General features: G+C 39.5%; 2 protein-coding genes across 3 annotated transcripts in view; one reads left to right on the plus strand and one right to left on the minus strand.

Moving 5' to 3' along the window:
- FYCO1 (FYVE and coiled-coil domain autophagy adaptor 1) overlaps positions 1–24,771 on the minus strand; it is an 81,060-nt gene that overhangs the window by 16,033 nt on the left and 40,256 nt on the right. For both annotated transcript variants that reach the window (XM_060781796.2, XM_060781794.2), the window contains exons 11-14: positions 22,960–23,127; positions 18,579–18,728; positions 15,059–15,246; positions 11,592–11,727 (exon numbers count right to left, since the gene is read on the minus strand). In XM_060781796.2, the coding sequence (XP_060637779.2) occupies positions 11,592–11,727; positions 15,059–15,246; positions 18,579–18,728; positions 22,960–23,127 (642 nt within the window). The remainder of the gene's footprint in view (positions 1–11,591; positions 11,728–15,058; positions 15,247–18,578; positions 18,729–22,959; positions 23,128–24,771) is intronic.
- Positions 2,566–7,552, plus strand: CXCR6 (C-X-C motif chemokine receptor 6). The gene is made up of 3 exons (XM_067470208.1): positions 2,566–2,634; positions 6,121–6,215; positions 6,498–7,552. The coding sequence occupies exon 3, from the start codon at positions 6,518–6,520 to the stop codon at positions 7,550–7,552; it is 1,035 nt and encodes a 344-aa protein (XP_067326309.1). The 5' UTR covers positions 2,566–2,634; positions 6,121–6,215; positions 6,498–6,517.

The following is a 24,771-nucleotide window of genomic DNA, read 5'->3' on the forward strand; positions in this document are numbered from 1 at the left end:
GGTCTTTGCTTCTTCCAGCAAGCTGGCATTTGTCCACTTGTATTCCCAAGAGATTTGCAGGATTTTTCGAAGGCAACGTTGATGGAATCGTTCCAAGGGTTGCATGTGACATCTGTAGATAGTCCACGTCTCGCAAGCGTATAGCAGGGTTGGGAGGACAATAGTTTTATAAACAAGCCCTTGGTATCACTATGGGTGTCCTGGTCCTCAAACACACTGTGTTTCGTTCAGAAAAATACTGCACTCGCAGCTCAGGAGGTGTTGTATTTCAGTGTCAATGTTTACTTTTGTGGAGAGGTGGTTGCCAAGGTAGCGGAAATGGTCAACATTTTCTAATGTTACATCATTAAACTGTATTTCTGGCATTAGAGAGGGATTGGCTGGTGACTGCTGGAAGAGCACTTTGGTTTTCTCAATGTTCAATAACAGGCTGAGCTTCCCATATGCTTCTGTGAAAGTGTTTAGTGTGATGTGTAGGTCTTCTGAATGCGCACAGACAATGTTATCATCAGCATATTGGAGTTCTATAACAGATGTTGTTGTAACCTTGGTTTTGGCTTTCTGTCTGCTGAGGTTAAATAGCTTGCCATCTGTCTGATAGATGACTTCCACTCCAGTGGAAAGCTTCCCATCAGCAAGATAAAGTATCATAGCAATGAAGATGGAAAATAAGGATGGGGCAATAACACATCCCTGTTTGACACTTGATTCCACTTTAAATGGGTCATTTTGGGAGCCACTGCTGTCCAAGACTGTTGGCATCATGTCGGAGCTGTAGGATGTTCACAAATTTGTTAGGGCACCCAATTTTTTGGAGGATGGTCCAGAGAGCACTGCAATACACTGTGTCAAATGCCTTTCCAAGGTCAATGAATGCCATGTACAGAGGTTGATTTTATCCCTAATGCAAATTGTTCCTAATGCAAATATTACATGGATAATGAGCCACAAAATAATATTGGAGGGGTATAAGAAGTCTTCCGGATGAAGTGAATATGCATGTTATCTGGGGGATCTCTGGGATGGATATGACAGTTTGCAATGCTCTCCTTTGAGTTATCTGCTGCAGCGGGGGGATGCTGATCACTGTTCTAAATAACTTTGGACCAGCAAAAATGAGCTCCTTGGATTAAAGCAAGCTCAGGGAATAACCACAAATGTCTGCAAGCCATGCTCCTTGTGATCCCATTGCCATGACTGTGGCGAACGATCACCGGTGGAGTGCAGAGATAGAGGCTGGAACTTTACCCCAACTGAGACCCAATCTACGCTGCCATATAATCTTGTTCCTGAATGCAGATTATCTGCTTTGAACTCAATTATATGGCAGTGTAGACTCATATAATCCAGTGCAAAGCAAATAATATAGATTTGGAAATTGGATTGTATCGCAGTATAGATCCAGCCTGAGAGAAGCCTCCCTGAAATGATGTGGTTGCGTATCTAGAATAATCTGCCAAGCTGTAGCTAAGAAAAACTCGAATTCCTAATATCCTTAAGTGTCTCGATCTGGATCTTGAGTTGCTGGATCCTCTCTTTCATTAAAGTGAGCAGTTTGTATTTGTTGCAGATGTTTAGCACAGCTGGTAAATCATCAGCAATTATAAGATCTATCAACCAAAAGGTTGCAAGCTCAAATCCCCGGGTTGATGTGAGCTGCCAACTGTCAGCCTAGCTCATTGTTTATCTAAGCAATTCAGAATCAGCTTTAGCTGTGATTCGAGAAATTAGGTACTGCGTTTCTTCTCAAGTGGGCAAAGTATGATCTTCCCGAAAAAGGTTTCTGGTTCAAGGAGGCCGGACTCCTCAACCCACTTTTGGCCTTGAATGACTTCAATGTTGTTAGGTATTTTACGACGCCATATAGAAAGAAGATCAGAAAATGTTGGGCGACCAAAAGGAAGGAGGAAGTCCTGACAGCTCTTCGTCATAGAGGATGGAGCAACAGCACCCCTTGGACTTGAGCCCAACCTTCCATGGCACCTCTTTCTGTTCTGTCTGTGTATTGTCTATACATTGAACATTTGCCGTGTATGTATACTGCGATCTGCCCTGAGTACCCTTTGGGGTGAGAAGGGCGGAATATAAATAAAGTTTTGTTGTTGTTACTACTAGGTGTTCTGTCAAGAAGACGAACATCCCACAGCCGCTGCATGTGACAAGAATGGCTTGCCTCCACTCCATACCCAGGTGACTCAGGTTACCAAAAAGAACTTTTATTCAACTGTGGTCCTCTTTCTCAAAATGCCTCTTGTTTTCCCAAGATTAGTGTTGGATAAGTTGCCACTGGAACTCAACATGATCTTTTTAATTTAAACAAACCTTGCATTTCTATTTTATTTGCAATCTAGCTATTTTATATTGATGCAATTATTAGGTATCTGCATTTGTCATATTTGGAATATTATTTTGTGTATGCACAAGGAGGTATATGTATACAGAGTTTAACAGAGAGAGAGGTTTTCAGAGTTGCCCTGCTCTACTTAAGAATCCTGTCGTAGAAGGGGTTCTGTGGGTATGTGCTTCATCAGCAACAGGAAACCATTGATAACTCTCATAAATATGCTTCAGCACCAATAACGCAATCACCAAGTTGTGTTTGACACTGAGCAGACAACACTTTACCAAGGAAAGGTAAGGGACAATCTCTTATTTCTGCAAACCTATATTATAATAGATGTCTCCGATTAAAAAAATAATCAACTTTTCAAAAGGACAAGTGTTGAAAAATCAATTTGATTGAAAGAAGGATGCATTTAATTTTTCAGCAGAACAACATCCTTTATATTCTACCTTTCATGATTCTGATACAGCTTTCAAAGAAGCATGATCTTTCCTTTTACAAAGGCATTTCCAATGAAGTGCCGTTTTCTCACTTATTTCTCTGTTCTATGATACAGAAAAAAGTTTACCTCTCATCCTGCTATGACTATGTCTCTCACTACTGTCATTAATCTTCAAACCCTTTTAAATTTTGAGTAGTGATGCAGGTGACATGATCAAAATAATTTCAATGGAAAAAATGGATCAACAAAGCCTAGTATAGTTCCTTGGCTAGAAAGTATCTCAAAGTAGTGATGGTTGCTTCCGTATCACTAGAACAGTGAATCAGCTCTAGATTTTAGTGCAAATTTTGGAGAAATTCAAGGCTCAGAACTAATTTTTAGAACTTTGTATAGCTCTGTTAATAGTTTGGTATAAAACCTAGAGTAGATTAACTGCCACAGTGACATAGAAGCAACCAGTGGCCACTGCCTCAAGGGTAGTCAAGTCCAAATGCTATTAATGGAGGAAATCCAGTACAGTGGGTCCTTGGTATCTGCTGGGTTTTGATTTCAACCCTAAAATTTACCAAAATTCACAAATACTCAAATGCCATTATATACGAAGACTTAGTAAAATACTATCCCTTATATAAAATAGCAAAATCCATGTTTGCCTTTTGGATTTTGGGTGGGTGGAATGTTTTTAAACCATGGATACTTGAATATATGGATACAGAGGGCCAACTGTCTTATACTATTCCCAAGATATAACCATATAGCCTTTGCTTAAAAACGCCTAATGAAAGAGAGTTTATTAACTTATGAAGTTGTCTTTCACACTGTCTATAATTTGGCACTGTGAGCAATGTGTGACTAGCCTTGACACCAGAAAGAGCAAGATGACTGCTTGAGATGGTACAGCATGAGATTTGGTGAATTGCTCTTCATAGGAGGCCTCCCTGCTGACATTCTGGAGAAGGTTGCTTTTTGACTATGTCAAATGCTGCAGCTGAAAAGTGTTCAATCCACTTTTCCAGAGCTGAGTCATGGCAAGTTCTGTAAAGATGCTCTTGTTGTTTTTCTGCTGCAGCATGTTCATAGCAGAAAAACAACAGCAATACTGCTTTTCAGAGTTGGACAGCCCCTAAAAGCCTTGCTCTGGACAGCTGGGGCAGCAGTACCATCTGTTTTCCAGAGTCCTGCCCCCAATGCCTGGTTTGAGGAGGGACCCTAGAGATCCAGGCATTTGGACCTGGCTGCTTCTGTGGAGGGCTGTGCAAGCCACCCTTTGCAGACAGTTACCCCCACAGTGACTGCCTACTTTATGCCCCACATTGAAAGGGAGACAAAGAAGGGACAATGGCAATGATGGAGGGGAGATGCCTTGAAATAAACATACCCAGATGTTTTTTTTTCTCCTGCTATTTGGTTTGCAGGTTCCCCCCCCCCCCAAGTTTGTTTACTTGTTGTTGTTGTATTTGTTGCATGCCTTCAAGTCACTTCAAACCTGAAGTGGGGCTAAGACATATATAAGAGATAGATAGATAGACATACACATACATAATACATACAGACACACTAGCTGTACCCGCCATGCACTGCTGTGGCCAACCTTTCCTCCTGGTTTCTCTCCTCCTTTCTTTCTCACTTCCTTCCCTCCCCCCTTCCTTCCTTCCTTCTTTTTTTTTTCTTTCATTCTCTCCTTCCTTCCTTCTCTTTTTTTTTATTAATCATCTTTATTGTCTACTATTTTCAAATTACAATGAAAGAGGGGGAACAATAAGGTTGGGGAGAGAAAAGTAGGAAACTAGGAAAGAATTAGAGGAGCAGTGTTTGAGGAGAGGGTGAATAGATTGGGATAGAGAGAGGGGGGTAAAGGAGAGGGATGTGGAAGGATAAGGGGAAAAAGAAAAGGGGTTTAGATTTCTTCCGGTTCAATCCGCAGAGGGACAGTTTTGAATTGAGTTTTCCTTCTGTAAATTCGTTGACTAAATATATGAATATGGACAAATTATCACAAATACTGAAGAATGCAAATAAAAAGAATCAAACTAATTGGGAGCCACTTAGAAGACTGTAACTCCCAGCAGTCCTCCTGATCAATCTACCTACCTACCTACCTACCTACCTACCTACCGCTATCTAATCTATCTGTCTGGAGGATTGTTGAGAGTTGCAGTCCAGGAATAGGAAATTGGAAATATGCAGGAACTGGGATGTTCTCAAAGAGATCCAAGAAGAAGAAAGTTTGCAGCTTGGAAGCAGTGCGTTTGGGTCATCCTCCTCTCCTAAAGGGCCTGGTCTAGGGGATGCTAGGAGCTGTAGTCTGAAAGAGTGTGTGGATATGCTATCATGTTTTGTTTGCCAGGGCGAGTTGTTTTTGTGCATGTACTGCAGCGTCTTTTTGCTTTTAAGTCCCTTCTGCTGTGTTTTTCAGTGTTTTTATGAGTGATGGTCACTTGTTGGCCTGATAGGTGTATTATGGTCAAAGTTGGTGTCAATTCGTCCAGTGGTTTTTGAGTTATATTAATCCCACAAAGGAACATTACAGTCTTTTGCATGAGCATCAGCTTCCATCCAAAGGTAAGTCAAACATTTTTTTTCCTTTAGTGAAAAATTCCCACTAAGAAGACTGGAAGGGGAGAAGGGACAGACAGTTTAGAGTGTACATCTGGAGGGTTTAACCTCTTATCTGCTTTGAACTGGATGATATGAGTCTACACTATCATATAATCCAGTTCAAATCAGATAGTCTGGATTTTATATGGCAGTGTCGAAGGAGCCTTCATCGAAAATGATGATTGAAGACTCATTACCATTGTATGAAAATAATAATGGTGTGAAACTATTTTGGTAAAAGGGCTAACTCAGACATTGCTCAAGAAGAAAATGCATGTGTCCCCAGGTGTTGCTAGACTGCATCTCCCATTGGTGCTAACCAGCACCAGCAAGGAGATGATGGAAGATGCAGTCCAATAACAGCTGGAGGGTCACACGTTCCTCATCCCTGCTCTCTAAGGCCCCTTCTACACTACCATAAAATCCAGATTATCAAATCAGATAATCCACTTTATCTGCTTTGAATTGGATTATGTAAGTCTACAGTGCCAAAGCAGATAATCTGGATTTTATATGACAGTGTAGAAGGAGCCTAAGACTTCAGATTGCAACTCAGGGCCCTTCCACACAACCATATAACTTTGGCTGCTGCCCCAGAATATCAAGACAGATACTCCACAATATCTGCTTTGAACTGGATTATCTGAGTCCACACTGTCATACAATTCAGTTCAATGTGGATTTTATACAGCTGTGTGGAAGGGGCCCCAGTTTGAAAGGCACTACTTTCTTTCAGGGTCCAGAAGACATCAACTCTTGAAAAATCTAAAGGACTGTGGAGTTAGCTCGTGAAGTACAGCTCCCATTTTTCAAGGCGCAATACTCTCAAAGGTTTGTTGACTGTTATCATGTTTAATATCCAGTGATATGATTCAGAAACAGAAAAAGTGACTTTTTATTACTTTTGTCCTTAAAAGGGATTGAAAGGAACTATGGTTTGGGGCAAAATAAAAACCCAATAAAGTCCAATGTGAGAATATTTCACAACATTGTTTGGCACCTACCCCATAATGGCAAGAAGGTGACACCAAGTGGGGATTGCTAGAATTTGATTTACAACTATATGAGAAACTTAACAAATGTAAGGTAATTTTCAAATGTATGTGATTGCAGGTATTGAAGAAAGGAAGCTCATGGAGACCGAGGATGAGGATTATTATGAATATCTCAGCATGACAGCTGAGCAGGACAAGAACAAACGTGAAATGTTCCTACAGTTTAACAAAATCTTCTTAGTTTGCATGTATTCAGTTACATGTATCATTGGGATATCAGGGAACTCTTTGGTTCTTATAGTTCTGATTTTCTATGAGAAAGTGAAGGTGCTAAGTGACATCTTTTTAGTGAGCTTGGCTATTGCTGACCTGTGCTTTCTTTGTACACTGCCATTCTGGGCTTATATGGCAGCTGACGAATGGATCTTTCACACTTTACCATGTAAACTCATCAGAGGCCTGTACGCAATGAATCTGTATGGGTCCATGCTCACCCTTACTTGCATAACGATTGACAGGTATTTTGCGGTTGTCCAAGCTACTAAAGCTCATGTCAGCCAAGCCAAAAGAAGAATCTGGGGTACTACAGCCTGCATTTTAGTTTGGGTGATTTCTCTGGCATTTGCTATGCCGCAATTTATATTTAGTACTGAAGCCTCTTATGGCAAAAAGGTATGTCACTCAAGTTATCCTTCAGAAGACACACACAAGTTCACAGAAATAATACAGATGGCTCTTGGATTCTTCCTTCCCATAGTGGTCATGGTTGTTTTCTACTCTATCATTGCGAACACTTTATTCAAAGCAAGGGGCTTCCACAAACACAAATCCTTGCAAATAATATTTGCGATTGTGGTGACATTCATTCTGACGCAGACCCCCTACAACATTTTGAAAATCATCCGTGTTGTGGACCAGCGTGTTGCTATGGATTTCAGTTTTGACTACGGCTTGGTCATAACCGAAGCAATTGCCTATTTCCACGGTTGTCTTAATCCTATTCTCTATTTCTTTATTGGTGTGAAGTTTCGGAAGAACTTGGCAAAAATTCTTAAAAAATTTGGATGCATTAAACAACAGATCACAAAGCAAGGACAAACAACTGAAGAGGATATCTCAAAAACCTGTACTGACACACATAACATGGAGGAAACAAGCATGTATCAATTGTAAGAGCATCTTGGACAGTATTCGTCAATGTCTTCAGCACTGTTTATTTCTAGGCACCCTGATTGCTCTCGAAAGTAAATGCCATGTGCTTGTAGAAGGTAATTTGAAGACATGTGTTTGCATCTTCTCAAGATATCTTTAGTTTATAAGAATGATAGAAGTTCCTTCTCTGCAAGGAATTTCTACAAAACTTTATTGTAGGCTATGTCTAATGCTATAGAAGTCTGAGAAAAGACTGATTTCCACTCACTTATACAGCAGTGTTACAGAGTTCAGGCCTGGCAGTTCATGGACATGTATTCTCAGAATGGAGATGGTACAAATAACCTTCCAAGGGAGGACTATCTATAACTCTTTATAGATAAAGAGTTTGCAAAAATGTTTTAACTTGCCTTTTATAGCAGTATAATTAAAAAAGACATTAAACTTTGAATATTCAGGCACAAAAAAAGCAAATCATTTCTCTCTCATTCATTCAGCTAAGTTCATGATCCTCTTGTTTATATATCTAAGTTCATTCTTCCAAGAAAACATGCAATGCTGCCTTACTCTGACTAATATTTATACTATTGCTGCAATGTTTTCTAGTTCAGTTTATTGTTTATTTATTTATTTAAAACTTTTCTATTCCGATCTTCTCACCTCCATAGAGGGACTCAGACCGGCTTACAGCAAGGATTCAGTGCTATTAACACAAGTTAAAACATCATACAACAATACAAGATTAAAATACATATAGGTGAAATACATATATACCAAATCGCCAAGGTAAAATCATGTTCAACTCAGTTTGCATATGTGGTCACTCACTTTGGTCTGTAACCAGTCTCAGCCATTATTCTCGGAATGCTTCATTCCATAACCAGGATTTCACTAGCCTCCTGAAGGACAAGAGGGAGGGGCAGATCTAATCTCGCTCGGGAGAGAGTTCCATAGTTGAGGGGCCACCACAAAGAAGGCCCTGTCTCTCGTTCCCACCAAACACACTTGCGAAGGTGGTGGGACCAAGACCAGGGCCTCTCCTGAAGATCTTAATGTCCTTGATGGTTCATACGGGAGAATACATTCGGACAGGTAAACTGGGCTGGAACCGTATAGGGATTTATAGATTAAAACCAGCACTCTGAAAGTTAGCAATAACTTTCAGAAATCTAGGGCAAAGGGATGTTTATGTCATACATGATTATCATATATACCTATGGACCTGAATAGACTGACATGGAGTTGTGATCTAACTAGATACTACTATAACCAGGAGACCAAGGTTTAGATAACAGCTCAGCCGCCTAAACCCACTAACCAACATTAGGCAAGTCAAAAACTCTTAGCCTTAGATGAAGCAATGACAAGCCTCCTTTGAATAAATCTTCCCAAGACATCACCATAAGTAGGAGTGGATGTGAAAACATATTGACAGGGATCTAAAGCCAACATGAGCTGTAACAGAATTTTGCTCCCTTCCCCTTCTACCCAAAGCCTACACAACTGCCAGGAAAATGGCTTCAGAGGGTTCCCCAGACTTTGAGTAGATGGGGAGAGGATTCTGTTGGTCTGGTAGCAGAAGTCCAGTGTTGCATCCTGCCTTATGTCTTCTATTTCAAGTATGAAGCGTTGGCTCATCAGATACTCCAATAAAGAAGTCAAAGAAGAACAATATTTGATAATCACTACATATGGCCAAACTATTAAGGCCTACCCATAAATTTTCTATTAATTTCTGCCTGAAAAATGCTTCAAGGTGATGTTTTCCTGTCTCCACAAACTAAAGTAGACTTCAGCTTTCAACCACGTTCAGCATGGTTACCACAGCAGTCAGGCAGGCAGTTGGCTGAACAGTCTGCCTAGGAGTCATAGTCTGTCAGCCTCGGAGCAAGGCGCAGGCACACACACACACACACACACAACCCTTTCAAAACACAAATCTTTATTAAATTGCTTACTTCCTTATGGGGTACATGTCTCGACTGTGGCTGTCAGGGCTGTCTCATGGGAGACCTTATACTGCATTTTGTCTGCAAGTGGCTAATCCTTTCTATCTATACACTTCCCCCTAGTGGTTGAATCTGAGTGCTATATACATTTTATTTTTATTTGGGGGGGGGGGGCTCTCCCCAAAACAGGATTTTTTTTATTCAAACACCAAATTATTTTAGGTTGGATAATAAAAACTATATGTGCCAAGTTTGGTCCAGTTCCATCAAGCCATATGGGAAACTTTGTAGTACAAATATACATACATACGTTGGCACACACACAAACACACAATATAGATACAAATTTCCAGGAAAGTTTACAGTAAAATTGAGAAGGAGGAATACAATTTGGTTTTCAAACCACCTTTCATTAAAAAAGCAATGAATCATAGCCAGCACAACAATGTAGAAAAACACCCTAAGCCTTAGAAAAACATAATTATTTTTGTCTGGAGAAAGAGGACAGCATAGGGACTTGGTTATACTTTCCAAGAGAGCATTTTATAATTAAGATGACCGCATCTCAGTTGGTGGGGCACTTGCACAAGGCTAGCTGATAGCTATCTTAAGGTAAAGAAGGAGATGCCTGAAGACAGGCATCCTAGCTTCAAAAGACTGAGTCAAAACCAAACAAAGAGTCTCTTCCTTTGTTTCATGACACAGCCCAACCAAAAGAAAATTCTTGCTGTTTTGGTTTTTAGACCTGTTGCTGTGGTTATTCCAGGATGATTCAAAAAATTGCTCTGCATAGACCGCATAAGCTCTAGATTTTTAGATATGGTTATCATGATTTTTTATGGGCAAGCAGATAAAGGCTAGCATATTGCGTATGTTCTGTATCTCAAAAACTAGAGCCGTTGGGGCAAAACTAGTACCATTTTTGGAATCAGCGGGTCAAATATACAGAGAAACAGGCTGAACATTTGAGGCACCAAATGTGTTGATCATTTTAATCCAAATGGCGATGGACAAAATGAATTGTTCCATGTGTTGACTTCTATATTCTTTGATGAAGAGAATCAATGAATTAACAATTAAAAGAAAGAAGTAGCACTGCCCTAACTTTTTTTGAGGACAGTATGCATACATATCTATTTCATCCCAAATGGCCAGGAAAAAAACTTGATTTCCTTTCTTTTTTTTCTCATTCAAATTCTTATTTAAAAAAATTATATTCACTCCAACAAATTCCTGCTGCCGGAGCCTATTAGCATAACAGAAAATGTAGGGGGCAGAATGTACATAAATAGACTGGGAGGTGGAATGGGAACATAAATTCCTCCACCCCCAATTCTTTCCTAAAAATATCTCCCATTCCTCCACTTTAAAGCAGTTACTTTGTTTCACTTCCCATTTTCAATCTGGCTGGTGGCAGGAAGGTGTGCGTGGGGAATGACCCTTCACAACAACAACAACAACAACAACAAAGAATCAACGTGTGGGCAAAATAAGAGATCCTACTGTGAGCCTCATAATGTTTCAATATCCTGATGTTCTTTTAGAATAGTTCTCTCTAGCCTGGTACACAGGGATCCCATGACTATGATGATTAGGGATTACGGGAGATGCCAATCCACATGCCTAGAAGGCACCAGGTTAGAGAAGGAAGCATCTGCTACAACTATAGAGTTGACCTTTCACGTTTGCAGGGCTTACTTTTGTGGATTTGATTATCCACGGATTTGATTAAAATATTATTTCTAGGAATCTCTAGGTCCACAAGTGTGATTCTTTGGCCAATTTCTGGCAAAATTTGACCACAGAGCTGTACTAGAGGACCTAGAGATTCCTACAGAGAAGATATCTTGAGAAATCTCTAAGCAGAGTAGAGCAATTCTATGGTCAACCTTTAGCCAAAGTGGACCATAGAGTTGTGCTGGAGGTCCAGGAGACTTCTAGAGAAATGTTTTCTCGGGTGATTTTTTATTTGCAGTTTTTCACATTCACAGGTGTCCTGCGCCTAAAAATCCAGCCAATGCAGTGGGTTAACTGTACATAAGTTTGACACCAGAGAAATTAGTGTGTGAAAGATTTGTGATTCTAATTCTATCTGTGAACAATGTACTCACAGATCAGTAATGCTACGGTCCAGAGATGCTTCTTCAGTTTGGCTTTTGTTGTCGCTCTCCTGTATTTGGCCCACTTCCTCATCTGTGATTATATCAAACACTGCATCGTCTGTGGGTTTAGAGGCTTCACTTGTAACTGTGCCAGAAAAAAAGAAGATGCAAAATGAAGTTATAATAGTGTATACAAGACAAAGGATCTTTCCACTGAACATACATAGTGTGGCCTGAACTCAGACAGATTCCTCTTATACTAATCTTTGGGTATTCCAAAGGTTTGCCATCAGGTGCACAAAAGGAATAACTTTTTAAAAAATTAAGCATTTGTTATACCATCACAAAGCATTTAGGAAACATTACATCATTCCATGAGGCAGAAATCCTTTTGGGAACTGGAAGATTATATACTTTATTTCTAGCTTCCAACTGTCTCCCTCTGCCCTCTACTTATTTCTACAATTCCTGCGATACAGCCTGTCTTTGAATGAAGCATACATATGAATGAGAATTTAGAGATTCTAAAAGTTTTTATGCACATGAAGATCAACTATATACAAGCTACATCACTAAAGTCTCAAAGGAAAGGGAAGGGACCCGAATGTACAAAACCACATAGGTTTTCCACAGGAATTGACAAAATGCAAGACTCCAGATTTTTTCAGACTGTACCTCCCATTTATTCCTAGCCAGCATATCAAAAGGGAAAATGTTGGGAGTGTTAAACAAAGAACATTTAGAGAGTCACCCTTGGTTCACATCTATGGAACGTACAGGTATGGAACACTTTAGTGGACTGCATTTAAGCAAGAAAGTTGCCTTGTTTTACTTTTGTTTGTTTGTTATGTGCCTTCAAGTCATTTATGACTTACAGTGACCTTAAGGGCAAACCTATAATGGGGTTTTCTTGGCAAGAATTGTTCAGAGGGGGGTTGCCTTTGCTTTTCTCTTAGGCTGAGAGAGTGTGACCTGTCGAAGATCACCTTGTGGGTTTTCATGGGTGAGCAGGGATTTAATTCTTGGTCTTCAGAGTTATAGTGCAACCCTCAAACCACTACATTATTCTGGCTCTCTTCTGACACTTTAAAGAATATCAGATGTAATATGACCTGAATGTTGATGAACCAGAATCTATCCTACATAAAAAACGACACATTATCAAGCATCAGTTTCCACACACTCATGAATCTAACTGGGACTTTCCCAAAGAGGGCACCTTATCTCCATGCAACCTCTGCACTCATGGTTCACAACTATCAAAACAAATCAGTCAGTCCGCAAGCTACCAGAAGTTTCTTCCTCGCCCCCCCCCCCTTTTTTTTTTTGGCTGCAGCACACTACTTCTCTGGATTTTACCGCGGCTGTGAGAAGGGATTTATGGATTGGTGTCATGGACAATAGTTGCGTGGTATGGTTCGGCTGTTACTGGGGCTAGGAAACGGTGGATCTGATCTCTTCTCCAAGGAAAGCCTCACAGGCTTCTGTGATGATCTGTAAAGGCTTGCTCAAATGAACAGTAGCTAAGATTTCTGGATAAAAGGGGTCTGGAAGAGATAGCTCTTGGGTAGCAGATAATGTTGTACCTTCATAATCATGTCTTGGATCTTGGCTGTACTGCCCCGGGTTAGAATTTAGGGCCCTGACCTTGTTCTTGTTGGATCCTGAATCCTGGACTCTGTCCTTGAGCCTTGTAATCCTGTTCTGGTCTCTAATTTCTGGCCTGACCTCCTGACTTGATTCATGGACTTGAATTTCGGTGTGTACCCTTGGACTTATTTTATGAAATCTGATAAGTAAATTCCTGGCACCTGACTACTGGAGTCCAAACTTGGTTACTGTTTATTTATTGCTCCTGACCTGGCTCTGTAGTATTCTCTGCATCTTGATCTTTGAAAGACTTAAGGCTTTTAGTTTTCCATTCAAGGAAATGTGGTCTTGGCCCATTTTGTGTTTGTTTGATAAACCTCAGCCCTTGATATCAGGAGAGCCCTGGAACATGACAATTATTCATTCACCTATCCAATATATATTCTGCGTTTCTCCCAGGAATGGGATTTCAAGGCAGCTTTACACTTAAGTAAGAATCCAGTGATCTTGAGCAGATTTTCTGGGATGAAAGTGAGGCTAAAGCGCCCACATGCCTGATCTATATTGCTAGGGGGAAAGGAGAGGATCTAACTCCATTTCCCTATTTACCTTGCTGGGACAGGAAACAATTTTAAGGATTATTCTGCACATGTGCACTCAATACAATAATACAATACAAAACTTTATTACCAGCACAAAGTGGGGCACAAGAGCCCTGGGAGAGGAAGGACAACTTCCCAATGAAGCAGTTATTTAAAATTAGATTAGAAAACTGTGTAAAATCACATTTTAAAACACAGGTTATTGTAACAGGTGCATTCCTTTCTGGCACCACCAGTTTTCTGACAACTTGCTAAACAAGTTGGGCAGTCAAGAATCTGAGAGCACACATCCCTACCGGAAATGATAGGAGAGCCTGGGAAATTTGAGGAAGAATGATAGTAATACTTGGGAAATAGTTTAAAAACATGGCTTTTTACATAAGCCTTTGATCTTATGTACATTTTTAAGGGTTAGTCTGAGGGCTTACTGTTGGCATCATTTCAGCACTGGGTATGTGTCAATTAGAAACAACCTGTTATTATTCGCAGCTATGACTGTGTTTTATAATTTTTTTAATGTTTTGTATTGTAATTATGTATGTGCATGATTGTAATTTTATGGTTTTATCGTTTTAGATTTATGTATTGTTTATTTTGTTAGCCACCCAAGTCCCTTCAGGGAAGACAATGGCAGGGTAGAAATAAAATTTATTATTATTATTATTATTAATAATAATAATAATAATAATAATAATAATAATGGAGTATGTTGCATAAGCTGCCTCCACTGGTGGTCCGCGTATTATTGAGCCTATTGCATTACATAATTTGAATAAGAATTTTAAAAATAACTTCAAGGAGCAGTATAAAGGCAGTTCTTTTGGGAAGTCACCATCATACAAGGAGTCCCCAGTGGCGTAATGGGTTAAAACCCTTGTGCCAGCAGGACTGCTGACCAAAAGGTTGGGTTCGAATCCGGGGAGCAAAGTGACTTCCTGTTTGTCAGCTCCAGCTTCTCATGCGGGTACATGAGAGAAGCCTCCCATAGGATGGTAAAACATCTGGGCATCCCCTGAGCAATGTCCTTGCAGACAGCCAATTCTCTCACACCAGAGCTTACAGTTCTTCAAGACACTCCTGACATGAAAAAAGCAACCCATCATACAGCAGTCGCCACAGCATACGTCCAATGTTATTTTGTATTTCTTCCAGGGTGAACTAAGAAGTCCTACTATATTGAGCAATGTGAGCAGATGCAAAGGTGGCATTTAAGAGAAGGTTTTCCAAAGCCCATTGGACATTTCCAGGATAAATGTATTTTGTTTATGTATTGAAAGGGCCTACCTATAACTCTATGGACCAAGGACAATGGTGAAGCCAGCAAACTTGATGTTGGTTCTTCTTGGGTAACATTTGATCCAGAGTCACTTGCTTTTTTAAAGCAAGATCGGCAGCAGCGTTCTTTCTTGCCTGTCTGTTTTGACATAGCATAGTTGTTGCAACAGTAGTAGCAGAAGATGCGTCCACACAATCTAGAAAATTCATATATAAAAATGGAAGAAACAGTTCCCTATGAAATTTGAAAATGAAAGCATTTGAAAGCATTATATTCAACATGCAGAAAGACTCACTTGACAGGGGCAATGTACAGATCTAGTTTCCCATTCTGATAAGCAGGGGGAAAACACATTAAACTACAGTTGTTTCCAGAGGTGGTTTCTTTTGTGCTACAAGTATTCCAGTGGAAACAAGACTATCAAGTTTAAAGTGTTTGGATCATTGGATTAACAGGGGCAATAACATCATCTGCCACCCTCTTTCGGTCTTTTTATCCCTCTGATTTCACCTGAATTCCTCACAGTAGCCAAGGAAATGCAATGAATGTTTGGTTGTGAGTTATTTATGTTGAAATACAAAATATTTCAGAGTAATCTGGCTTTGAATGGGCAATTACAGCCTATTGGTTTTACAAAAATTCTGCTCAAAGTAGCAATAAATATGCGTGGATAAAGGCTCTAAAAATGAGTACCTTCATTTCAGGCAGGCCTGTGAAACCTGGGGAGATAGGGTGGGGTACACATAAATAATAATAATAATAATAATAATAATAATAATAATAATTATTATTATTATTATTACTATTATTAAGTTATTGTTGATACTATATTGTTTTCTTTTACCCTCCTTTTTCACTTACAGAATTAGTTTACTGTTGTTGTTGTTGTTGTTGTTGTTGTTGTTGTTTTGAAATATGGTAAATATTCGAATACATTTAACCTACTGATACCTCAATTAATGTAATTTTATTGGTATCTATTTTTTATTTTTGAAACTTATCAGTAATTGCTGCATTTCCCACCCTTGGCTTATACTTGAGTCAATAAGTTTTACCAGTTTTTTGTAGTAAAATTACATTTCTCGGGTTATATTTGGGTCTTCTTATACTCGAGTATATATGGTACTTACTTTAAAAGTAGTTGTTATACTCCAGAAACTTCATTTTTGCAGATCACATGCTTAACCTTTCAATGTGATATTTTAACCTTTCATATACCATTTTTAATCTTTTGTGTAGACCACAAAACAAAGTTTTTTGCAGTTTAATAAACTTTTTCCATGTTTTTTTAAATCATAAAACCCATTAGGAAATGACATTTATAATCCAGGAACAAGAATCATGTTACATAGTGTTATTCAGAAGGGACAAAGACAACCAATGGGTTTCCATGTCTTGGTAGAGATTTGAATCCTGGTTTCCTGTCCTAGGTCAGCACTCAAACCACTAAACCAAACTGTTTCTCTGATCAAGATGACCGCATCTGAAACTGCATCTGAAACTTCCCTCCCATCAATAAGGTAAGATCACTACAAGATTATATATTCTCTAGAAGCACTCACATTAAATGTAAACATTTTTAAAAGACTAATAATTTATTTTGTTTTCCACACAATAGCACTCATAAAGCAAGCCCAACACACACACACTTCCAAATTGATACCACTGAAAAAAATTCTACTGGGATCTATGATCAGGCTAATGCTTGGTGATACAAACTGTACAAAGCTTTACCGTACTTAAGTCTGTGAATCAGTTAAAGCCTTTTTAGTTAATTAAGGCCTTTGACTTGAACCTTTTATTCAATTAATTAAATAATCTGAAGGTTTCATCATCTCAACACAAGGTATTTTATGATGGTATTGCATGCTCACCATAATTACAAAATAAACACTTATTGGAAAAAATAGTAAGAAAGTTGGGATGTGCTAGTGCAGAGGTCATTCAAACATCCAGGAATCTGAGTAACACCACAAGTTCCTAATGTGTGTTAATAAATACCCCTTAAAAGATGTGTGACCTAACCTCGTTTTCTTATCTACGTGCTAGTGACATATTTTGCCATTCTGACCATTTACACAGATGTCTTAAAAAATCAGACCATCCAAATTGCCTTTCTGTCCTTTTCCTCAACTTTTCATGTTCTCAATTTCATTTCCTGTGCTTATGGGTGGCACAGAAGCCACAAGAACTACGGGTGGCCACAGTTGCTTATAAATGGCATAGAAGCTATAGGCGCCTATGGATTGAATAGGGTGAGAGTCAGGGTTGAAGTATAAAACCCAATACAAGACAAGTTCTTAAAATACTTTAGACTGAGAATGTAAACTAATAGTATGCTATGAGCTAACCTGTAGTACCTTGAAGATTTCTGGATTCATCAACATGGCTGGTCCCTGCTCTGACACATACCACAACAATTATGTGCATGAGAGGTCAACCCTCCTGTTTAAGGAGCTTCATTGGCTGCCGTTCATTTTCCGATCCCAAATCAAGGTGCAGGTTCTTACCTACAAAGCCCTGAACGGTTTGGGACCTGCCTACCTGCGTGACCACATTTCTGTATACGAACCCACGCGATCTCTTCAATCATCTGGAGAGGCCCTGCTCTCGCTTCCACCTCCTTCGCAGGTGCGATTGGTGGGGACAAGGGAGAGGGCCTTCTCTATGGTGACCCCCAGACTCTGGAACTCACTCCCTAAGGACATCAGACAAGCCCCCACATTGGCAGTCTTTAGGAGGAGCCTGAAAACGTGGCTGTTCCACTGTGCCTTCCCTGAATAAAGGAAATAATTCCCTGCAAATATCCTGAGAAGCACTTTAATTACCAATTGGGGTGTTCTTTACATTTTGTTTAAAACTTTCCTACTAGATACACCCTCTGTTCATGTCCAGCATTTATTTTAAAGTTTTAACTATTACATCTGGCCTGGCCATAAGTTTTTAAATCCTTGTGTGTTACTGTCTATGTGTTAGTTATATTAATTGTATTGTTTATTTTGCTTATTCCCTGTTGTTTTTATTGATATGTTGTTGTTGGGCTTGGCCTCATGTAAGCCGCTCCGAGTCCCTTGGGGAGATGGTGGCGGAGTATAAATAAAGTATTATTATTATTATTATTATTATTATTGCTGCTGCAGCTGCCAAATCACACCTCGTGGCCAACCTTCAGGTCATATGATCGACAGCATTATCTATAGCACCATCAATGTACATATCACTTTCCATGTAAAAGAATAACAAAACAGTTTCCTGGCCTTTGTCCAACAGATACTGCCTCTTCTTCTTTCCCTTTGAGGACAGGCAATGGCAAGGAAGCATCTCTTACCTCTAAGCCCTTTCTAGGCTATAACATAGACTGTTGCTGTGGCTATATTAGATGTTTTAGAAGTTTGATAGGACATTTTAGAGCTATATATCAACACTATTTACAAATGCCTCTAGGGAAATTGTAATACCTAACATCTTGCTTGCTGCATTGTTTCACCAAACATTACTGCTCGCAAACCTTTCTCAAGTCGGACTGACCTGCAATGGTGTCGACGATTCATCCAGCCAAATTCTTTTTGGCAGTCTAGGCAGCTGCTTACTTCTGCATCACCAAGCCATCTTTGTTCTGCAGTGAGTTTTTGCTGGAATTCCAGAGCATCTGACTTCTGCCACAGGGCATCTTTGTCCCTTTCAAATGCAATGATAAGGAACAACTTGATGTCTTTGAATTGATATTATAAAAGGTGAGTTTGCAGGGGTCCCCCCTGTGTTAATGTCACTGTCATATAACTCTTTCCATCAGTGTCATTTTCCAAGTCTAATTCCCACACTAGAGGTAGGCCGTTTGTCCTAGAGAACAAAAAATATGTGCACACATATATTTGCTTCTATATTTCTCCCTGTGGTGCAAAGAGCTTCAGGAAATGGGGCGAAAAATGAATTGGGGGTGGGAGAGAAATGGTCTGGAGTGGGAACAGGACAACTATTGAGAGGATGTGAGTCAGACTTTGTTGGAAGAGAAGATAGCAGCTGCAACTCCAGTACCTGGAGCTTTATGAGTAAGCTTTATGAGTGATTATAATTCATAATATTATAATGTAATGCAATATAATAATAATAATAATATGATATTATAATTGTATATTTATATTACACATAATATTACTAATAATATTACGATATAGTGGTATGGTGCAATATAGTAATGTTTAATGCTGATATTGTACTATGCTAATAATATAATATATTGTATGTAATATATACCTTGGAAGCCGCTCCGAGTCCCCTTCGGGGTGACAAGGGCGGCATATAAATGTCGTAAAGAAATGAAGAAATAAAGTAAAAAGGGGAAGAAAAGTTTTAAAAAGTCAATGCAATTCTAGGTTGCATCAATACACATACAGTGTCTATATCAAGCCTGTATAACCTGCAGCTCTCCGTGTGTTTTGGACTTCAGCTCCCAGAATTCCTGACCATTGGACAAGTTGACTATGGCTTCTGGGAGTCTGAATTCCAAACACCTGGAGGGCCACAGGAAGTGCAGGCCTGGAGTATATATATAGAAATAATAGTGTCACCCTATTCTGCTTTGGTCAGGTATAATCTTGAATACTGGATACAGTTCTGGGTGTCACAATTCAAAAAGAATATAAACAACTTGAAATATGTCCAAAGGAGTGCCACTAAAATGGCAAAAGGCCTGGAAACCAAGCTCTATGAAGAGTATGTTTAGCATGGAGAAGGTTAAGACATGCCATGATAACCATGCCATGCTAACCATGTGGTGGAGTGTCTGTCTCTGGAGGTTTTTAAATAGTGGGTGGATCGCCATCTGTTACAAGTGCTTTTATTGTGTTTTCCTGCCTGGGACGGAGATGGAAAGGATGGCCCTTGTAGTCTTCTCCATCTCTATGATTCTTCCAGTGGTATTTTTTCAAAACCCAGTTCAACAATTGTTTTCACAGCTAAAAATACACACATGGACCTGATAAAACATTCTGTTCATAGATCCATCTACATCTTGTCTACTTGAGATTTTTAAGTTCCATTACAATGGGCAGGACATAGACTAACACACATTGTAGTGGGATGGGCCATCATCATAGGCCATCACTCGTGGCCGAGTATGATTGTCTTCCAAATGGGACTGGTAATTATGAAAAGGGTGCATTTTTCACCATATGCCTCTCTTGAAGGCTCATCAGCACTCCCAAAACAAACAGAATATAAGCCACATTCCCTCCAGTTCTGGAATTTGACCAAAGTTCAGATTTCCCCCCAGCTTGTAGGAGATGAGGTGGGCTAAGGGCAGTGGGAGGCAAAGAGGTGAATTTTTTGCGGTGGTTTCCGTGATTTTCTTCTCTTTCCAACCAATTATTTCCTGATTTTTGTTGCATCTTCAGGGGCTGCAAAACGGTCATGAAGTTTCATGTAGCCCATTGATCCAGCCTTTTTCCATCCCTCCATTATATGGATTCAGGGACACATGCAGGCAGGAATTTGAAAAGTTACATTTGGGGACTACATCTCCCATAATCTTATGCCCATTCTGATCACGCTAGTGCTTATAAACCTATCGTAGTGCTTGTGTCCTGATTCAGCATGCAATAAATAATGCTATACCCAATTAGCAATACCCAGTGGGGGCCACAGTGGCACAGCGGGTTGAATCACTAAACTGCAGAATTTGCTGACTAGCAGTTCGAAAACACGCAAATATGAGTAGATCAATAGGTAACAGTACTCCATGCAGTCAAGTTGGCCACATGACCTTAGAGTTGTCTACAAACAATGCCATCTCTTCAGCATAGAAACTGAGATGAGCACCACCCTCCAGAGTTGGACTCGACTAGACCAAATGTCAAGGGGAAACCTTTACCTTTACCTTACACAATTAAATAAGCAGGGAACCCTTCAAGTTTGAAAAAATCACTATGAAAATCAAGGTGAACAATTGGAATTTAGATCCAAACAGTTCATAATTGTCACATGCAATTATATATCTTTGTATTCATATGGGTACTGGGAAACGTTTGCTAGACACACAATCCAAGCATGTTTTGATTCTGAGCTAAAGGGAGAAGGGCTGCCTTGCTTGTGCTGACATGCAAATTTTTGCAAGCGAAGAGTAAGGTACAAAAAGAACTCAGGGAAAAACAGTTCAGACTACCAACTATGAGGCTCTTCCAGCAAGTACAGCCAATGAGCAATACACTCATATGTACAGATGGAAGAATTATTTATAAATGCATGGACAGATATATTTTGTGCTAGGTCAACATGATTACAGAAAAAAACTATTTACAATTTTAAATGTCAAATGTGGCCCACAAACCACAAGTCCTAACAAGTGCACTTCAAGCTGTCAATATGTGGCAAAGTTGTTTAGTTAACAAGCGTGCTGCGACACCGCTGCAAAGAAATAGGTGACAATGCAGAGAATCCTTTGTGGTTTCAGAACACGTTAAAACAAAGAGGCCCCGGGTTTGCAGATTTTTTTTAAAAAAAACAAAACGTTTCAGCAAGAAAGAGAAATAAAGTTTACAAGTTTGGTGATAGCCTAATATTAGAGCTGTGCAGAGGTTGCAATCCAATCCAATTGGTTTGTATAAAGATGTAGAATAGGCCTGTTTTGGTTACACGCCACCATTAGAATAGGGGTCAAGTCCAATGTCAGCATGATGGCAGCATGAAAGTAACTTTAGTGTTTATGCAAAACTTTTTTAAAACTTTTGCTACCATCTTAGCAAGAGCAGCACAGGCTGCCTCCGTGGACATCTCACTCCCAGTGTAAGAAGATCATTGTTGTCTCCTATCTTGCCTGATCTTGCTATAGTCCAGTATGCAAGGGAATGCATTGGATATGAGATTAGACCACTGTGAGTTGAAGGAGGCACACACCATCCCTGAACAACATCTCACTTCCTGAGTGGCATTAAAGCAGAGACAGGCAACCTGCAGTGGCACCCAGGATCTCTCTGCCCTACCAAATAATTTGATTCCAAAAAGAAGTACTAAAGTTCCTAAAAACTTTCAAGAGTGTTTATTTTTCTTTATAGCAAAGACCAGAGCCTTCCTTACAAGTATACATATCTCCATCTCCATCTCGGAGATTAAGATTTTCTAGGGAGGTCCTGCTCTTGATCCCGTCTCCTTCACAGGCACGATTGGTGGAGACGAGACAGGGCCTTCTTAGTGGTGGACCCTTGGCTGTGGAGCTCCCTCCTCAGTGATTTTAGATTAGCCCCTTCCCTCCTGGCCTTCAGAAGCAAAGTGAAAACGTAGCTTTGGGATCAAGCTTTCAGAGAATTGTAGTGCCATAGATGGATATGGAATATGTGCAATGACTACTGGAATGGCCACAGATTACGATTGTGGATGGCGTGGTTTTAACAGTGAATGTATTTTTTTAAATGTTTTAATGTGTATTCGTTTTAATTTAAATGTTTATTTTAATTGTATGTTGTTTTAAGGCACTGAATAGAGCTGCCTTCAGTCCCCTTTGGGGTTGAGAAGGGCAGGGTATAAAGATAGTAAATAAATAAATAAATATGTGTATGCAAACACGTGTTTTTGGTTTGGTGTGTGTTTTTCCCCACAAAACTAGAACTGAACTTCCAGTTGCTTCTGTTGTTTTTTTAAAAATAAAATATCATACATTTTCCCCTGGCCCGTTGGGGAAAATGACCAAATTTGTCCCCACAACAAAAGAAGAAGACCACCCTTGCATTAGGTGAAACATCTCAGTGAATTTCACAAAATTAACCATTTGAAGGGTAAATATAAACAGATGTATTAGAGAGTAAACCCAACAAAGAGCTTAAGCTTGTCCTGAAACACAGATTTAAGTTATTCAATAGGCGATTCCAGAGATAAAAATACAGTTCCCATTTTATGACAGAACATATATGAAACCAACCTAAGAAGCTCAATCAACCGTTCTTCCAGGAACTGCTTTGTTCTTGTGAGGTCATCTATTTCAGCTAGTAACTTCTTCTCATTGCTGTCACGGTCTGATTTCATCTTGTTGAGGTTATCGCTACAGTACTGAATTTGCTCATTTGCTCTGCAGACATCCTGCTGTGCCCTGTTGAAAGACATATTAGAAGCCTCTTATCTTTTTGGACATCCAAGTTTATCTCAATTAGTCCTATTTATAACATTTTTCCTGCACAGCACAGCTATACTACAAAACCGATTCTAGTTCCCAATTTTCAAGACAGATGGAATTTTATTTTTTGTTAAACAATGGGGTCAAACCACCACTTAATTGCTGACTTCTCTTTTTTTAAATGTCATACAGATTATTTTTTTCCATTTATTGTCCAACGCTTTCACAGCTGGAATGACTGGGGTGTTGTGTGCTTTCTGGGCTTTATGGCCATGTTCTAGCAGCATTTTCTAACATTTTGCCTGCATCTGTGGCTGGCATCTTCAGAAGATCTTCTGAAGATGCCACCCACAGATGAAGGCGAAACATCAAAAGAAAATGTTGCGAGAACACGGCCATATAGCCCGGAAACCACACAACATCCCACTGTTTTTAAATTGCTGATAAATGTAAAACAGAGAACTTTATGGAAATTGGACTACCAAATAGAAGATAGGGATCTGTGAGTGGTTGCAGATGCTACCATATATACTCAAGTATAAGCCGGGGTTTTCAGCCCCTTTTAAGGCTGAAAAGCCCCCCTCAGCTTATACTTGAGTCAAAGTTATTTATTATTTTACTCTTGTTATTATTATTTTTATTACATTTATTATTTTACTCTATTTATTATCATAACATTTACATTATTTTACTCTATTATTATTATATTACATTTATTTTATTTGGTTGCTGTAGGTTTTTTCGGGCTATATGGCCATGTTCTAGAGGCATTCTCTCCTGATGTTTCGCCTGCATCTATGACAGGCATCCTCAGAGGTAGTGAGGTCTGTTGGAACTAGGAAAAAGGGTTTATATATCTGTGGAATGACCAGGGTGGGACAAAGGACTCTTGTCTGTTGGAGCTAGGTGTGAATGTTTCAACTGACCACCTTGATTAGCATTTGATGGCCTGGCAGTGCCTGGGGCAATCTTTTGTTGAGTGGTGATTACATGTCCTTGTTTGTTTCCTCTGTTGTTTTGCTGTTGTAATTTTAAAGTTTTTTAAAACTGGTAGCCAGATTTTGTTCATTTTCATGGTTTCTTCCTTTCTGTTGAAATTGTCCACATGCTTGTGGATTTCAATGGCTTCTCTGTGTAGTCTGACATGGTGGTTGAATGCTGCAGCATTTCTGTGTTCTCAAATAAAATGCTGTGTCCAGGTTGGGTCATCAGGTGCTCTGCTATGGCTGACTTCTCTGCTTGAATTAGTCTGCAGTGCCTTTCATGTTCCTTGATTCGTGTTTGGGCAATGCTGCGTTTGGTGGTCCCTATGTAGACTTGTCCACAGCTGCATGGTATACGGTAGACTCCTGCAGATGTGAGAGGATCCCTCTTGTCCTTTACTGAACGCATCATTTGTTGGATTTTCTTGGTGGGACTGTAGATAGTTTGTATGTTGTTTCCGCATCAGCTTCCCTATGCGGTCAGTGGTTCCCTATTTTATTCTATTTATTATTATTACATTTATTATTTTCCTCTATTTATTATTATTACATTTATTATTTTACTATATGGTTTAATCAGAGCTGGACAGTCTTATCCTAAATTACAGTTTTATGTAAATATTCAAAAACATTTAAC

Source organism: Anolis sagrei, chromosome 6, assembly GCF_037176765.1.
Source record: "Anolis sagrei isolate rAnoSag1 chromosome 6, rAnoSag1.mat, whole genome shotgun sequence".
In the NCBI taxonomy this organism is placed as follows: domain Eukaryota; kingdom Metazoa; phylum Chordata; class Lepidosauria; order Squamata; family Dactyloidae; genus Anolis; species Anolis sagrei.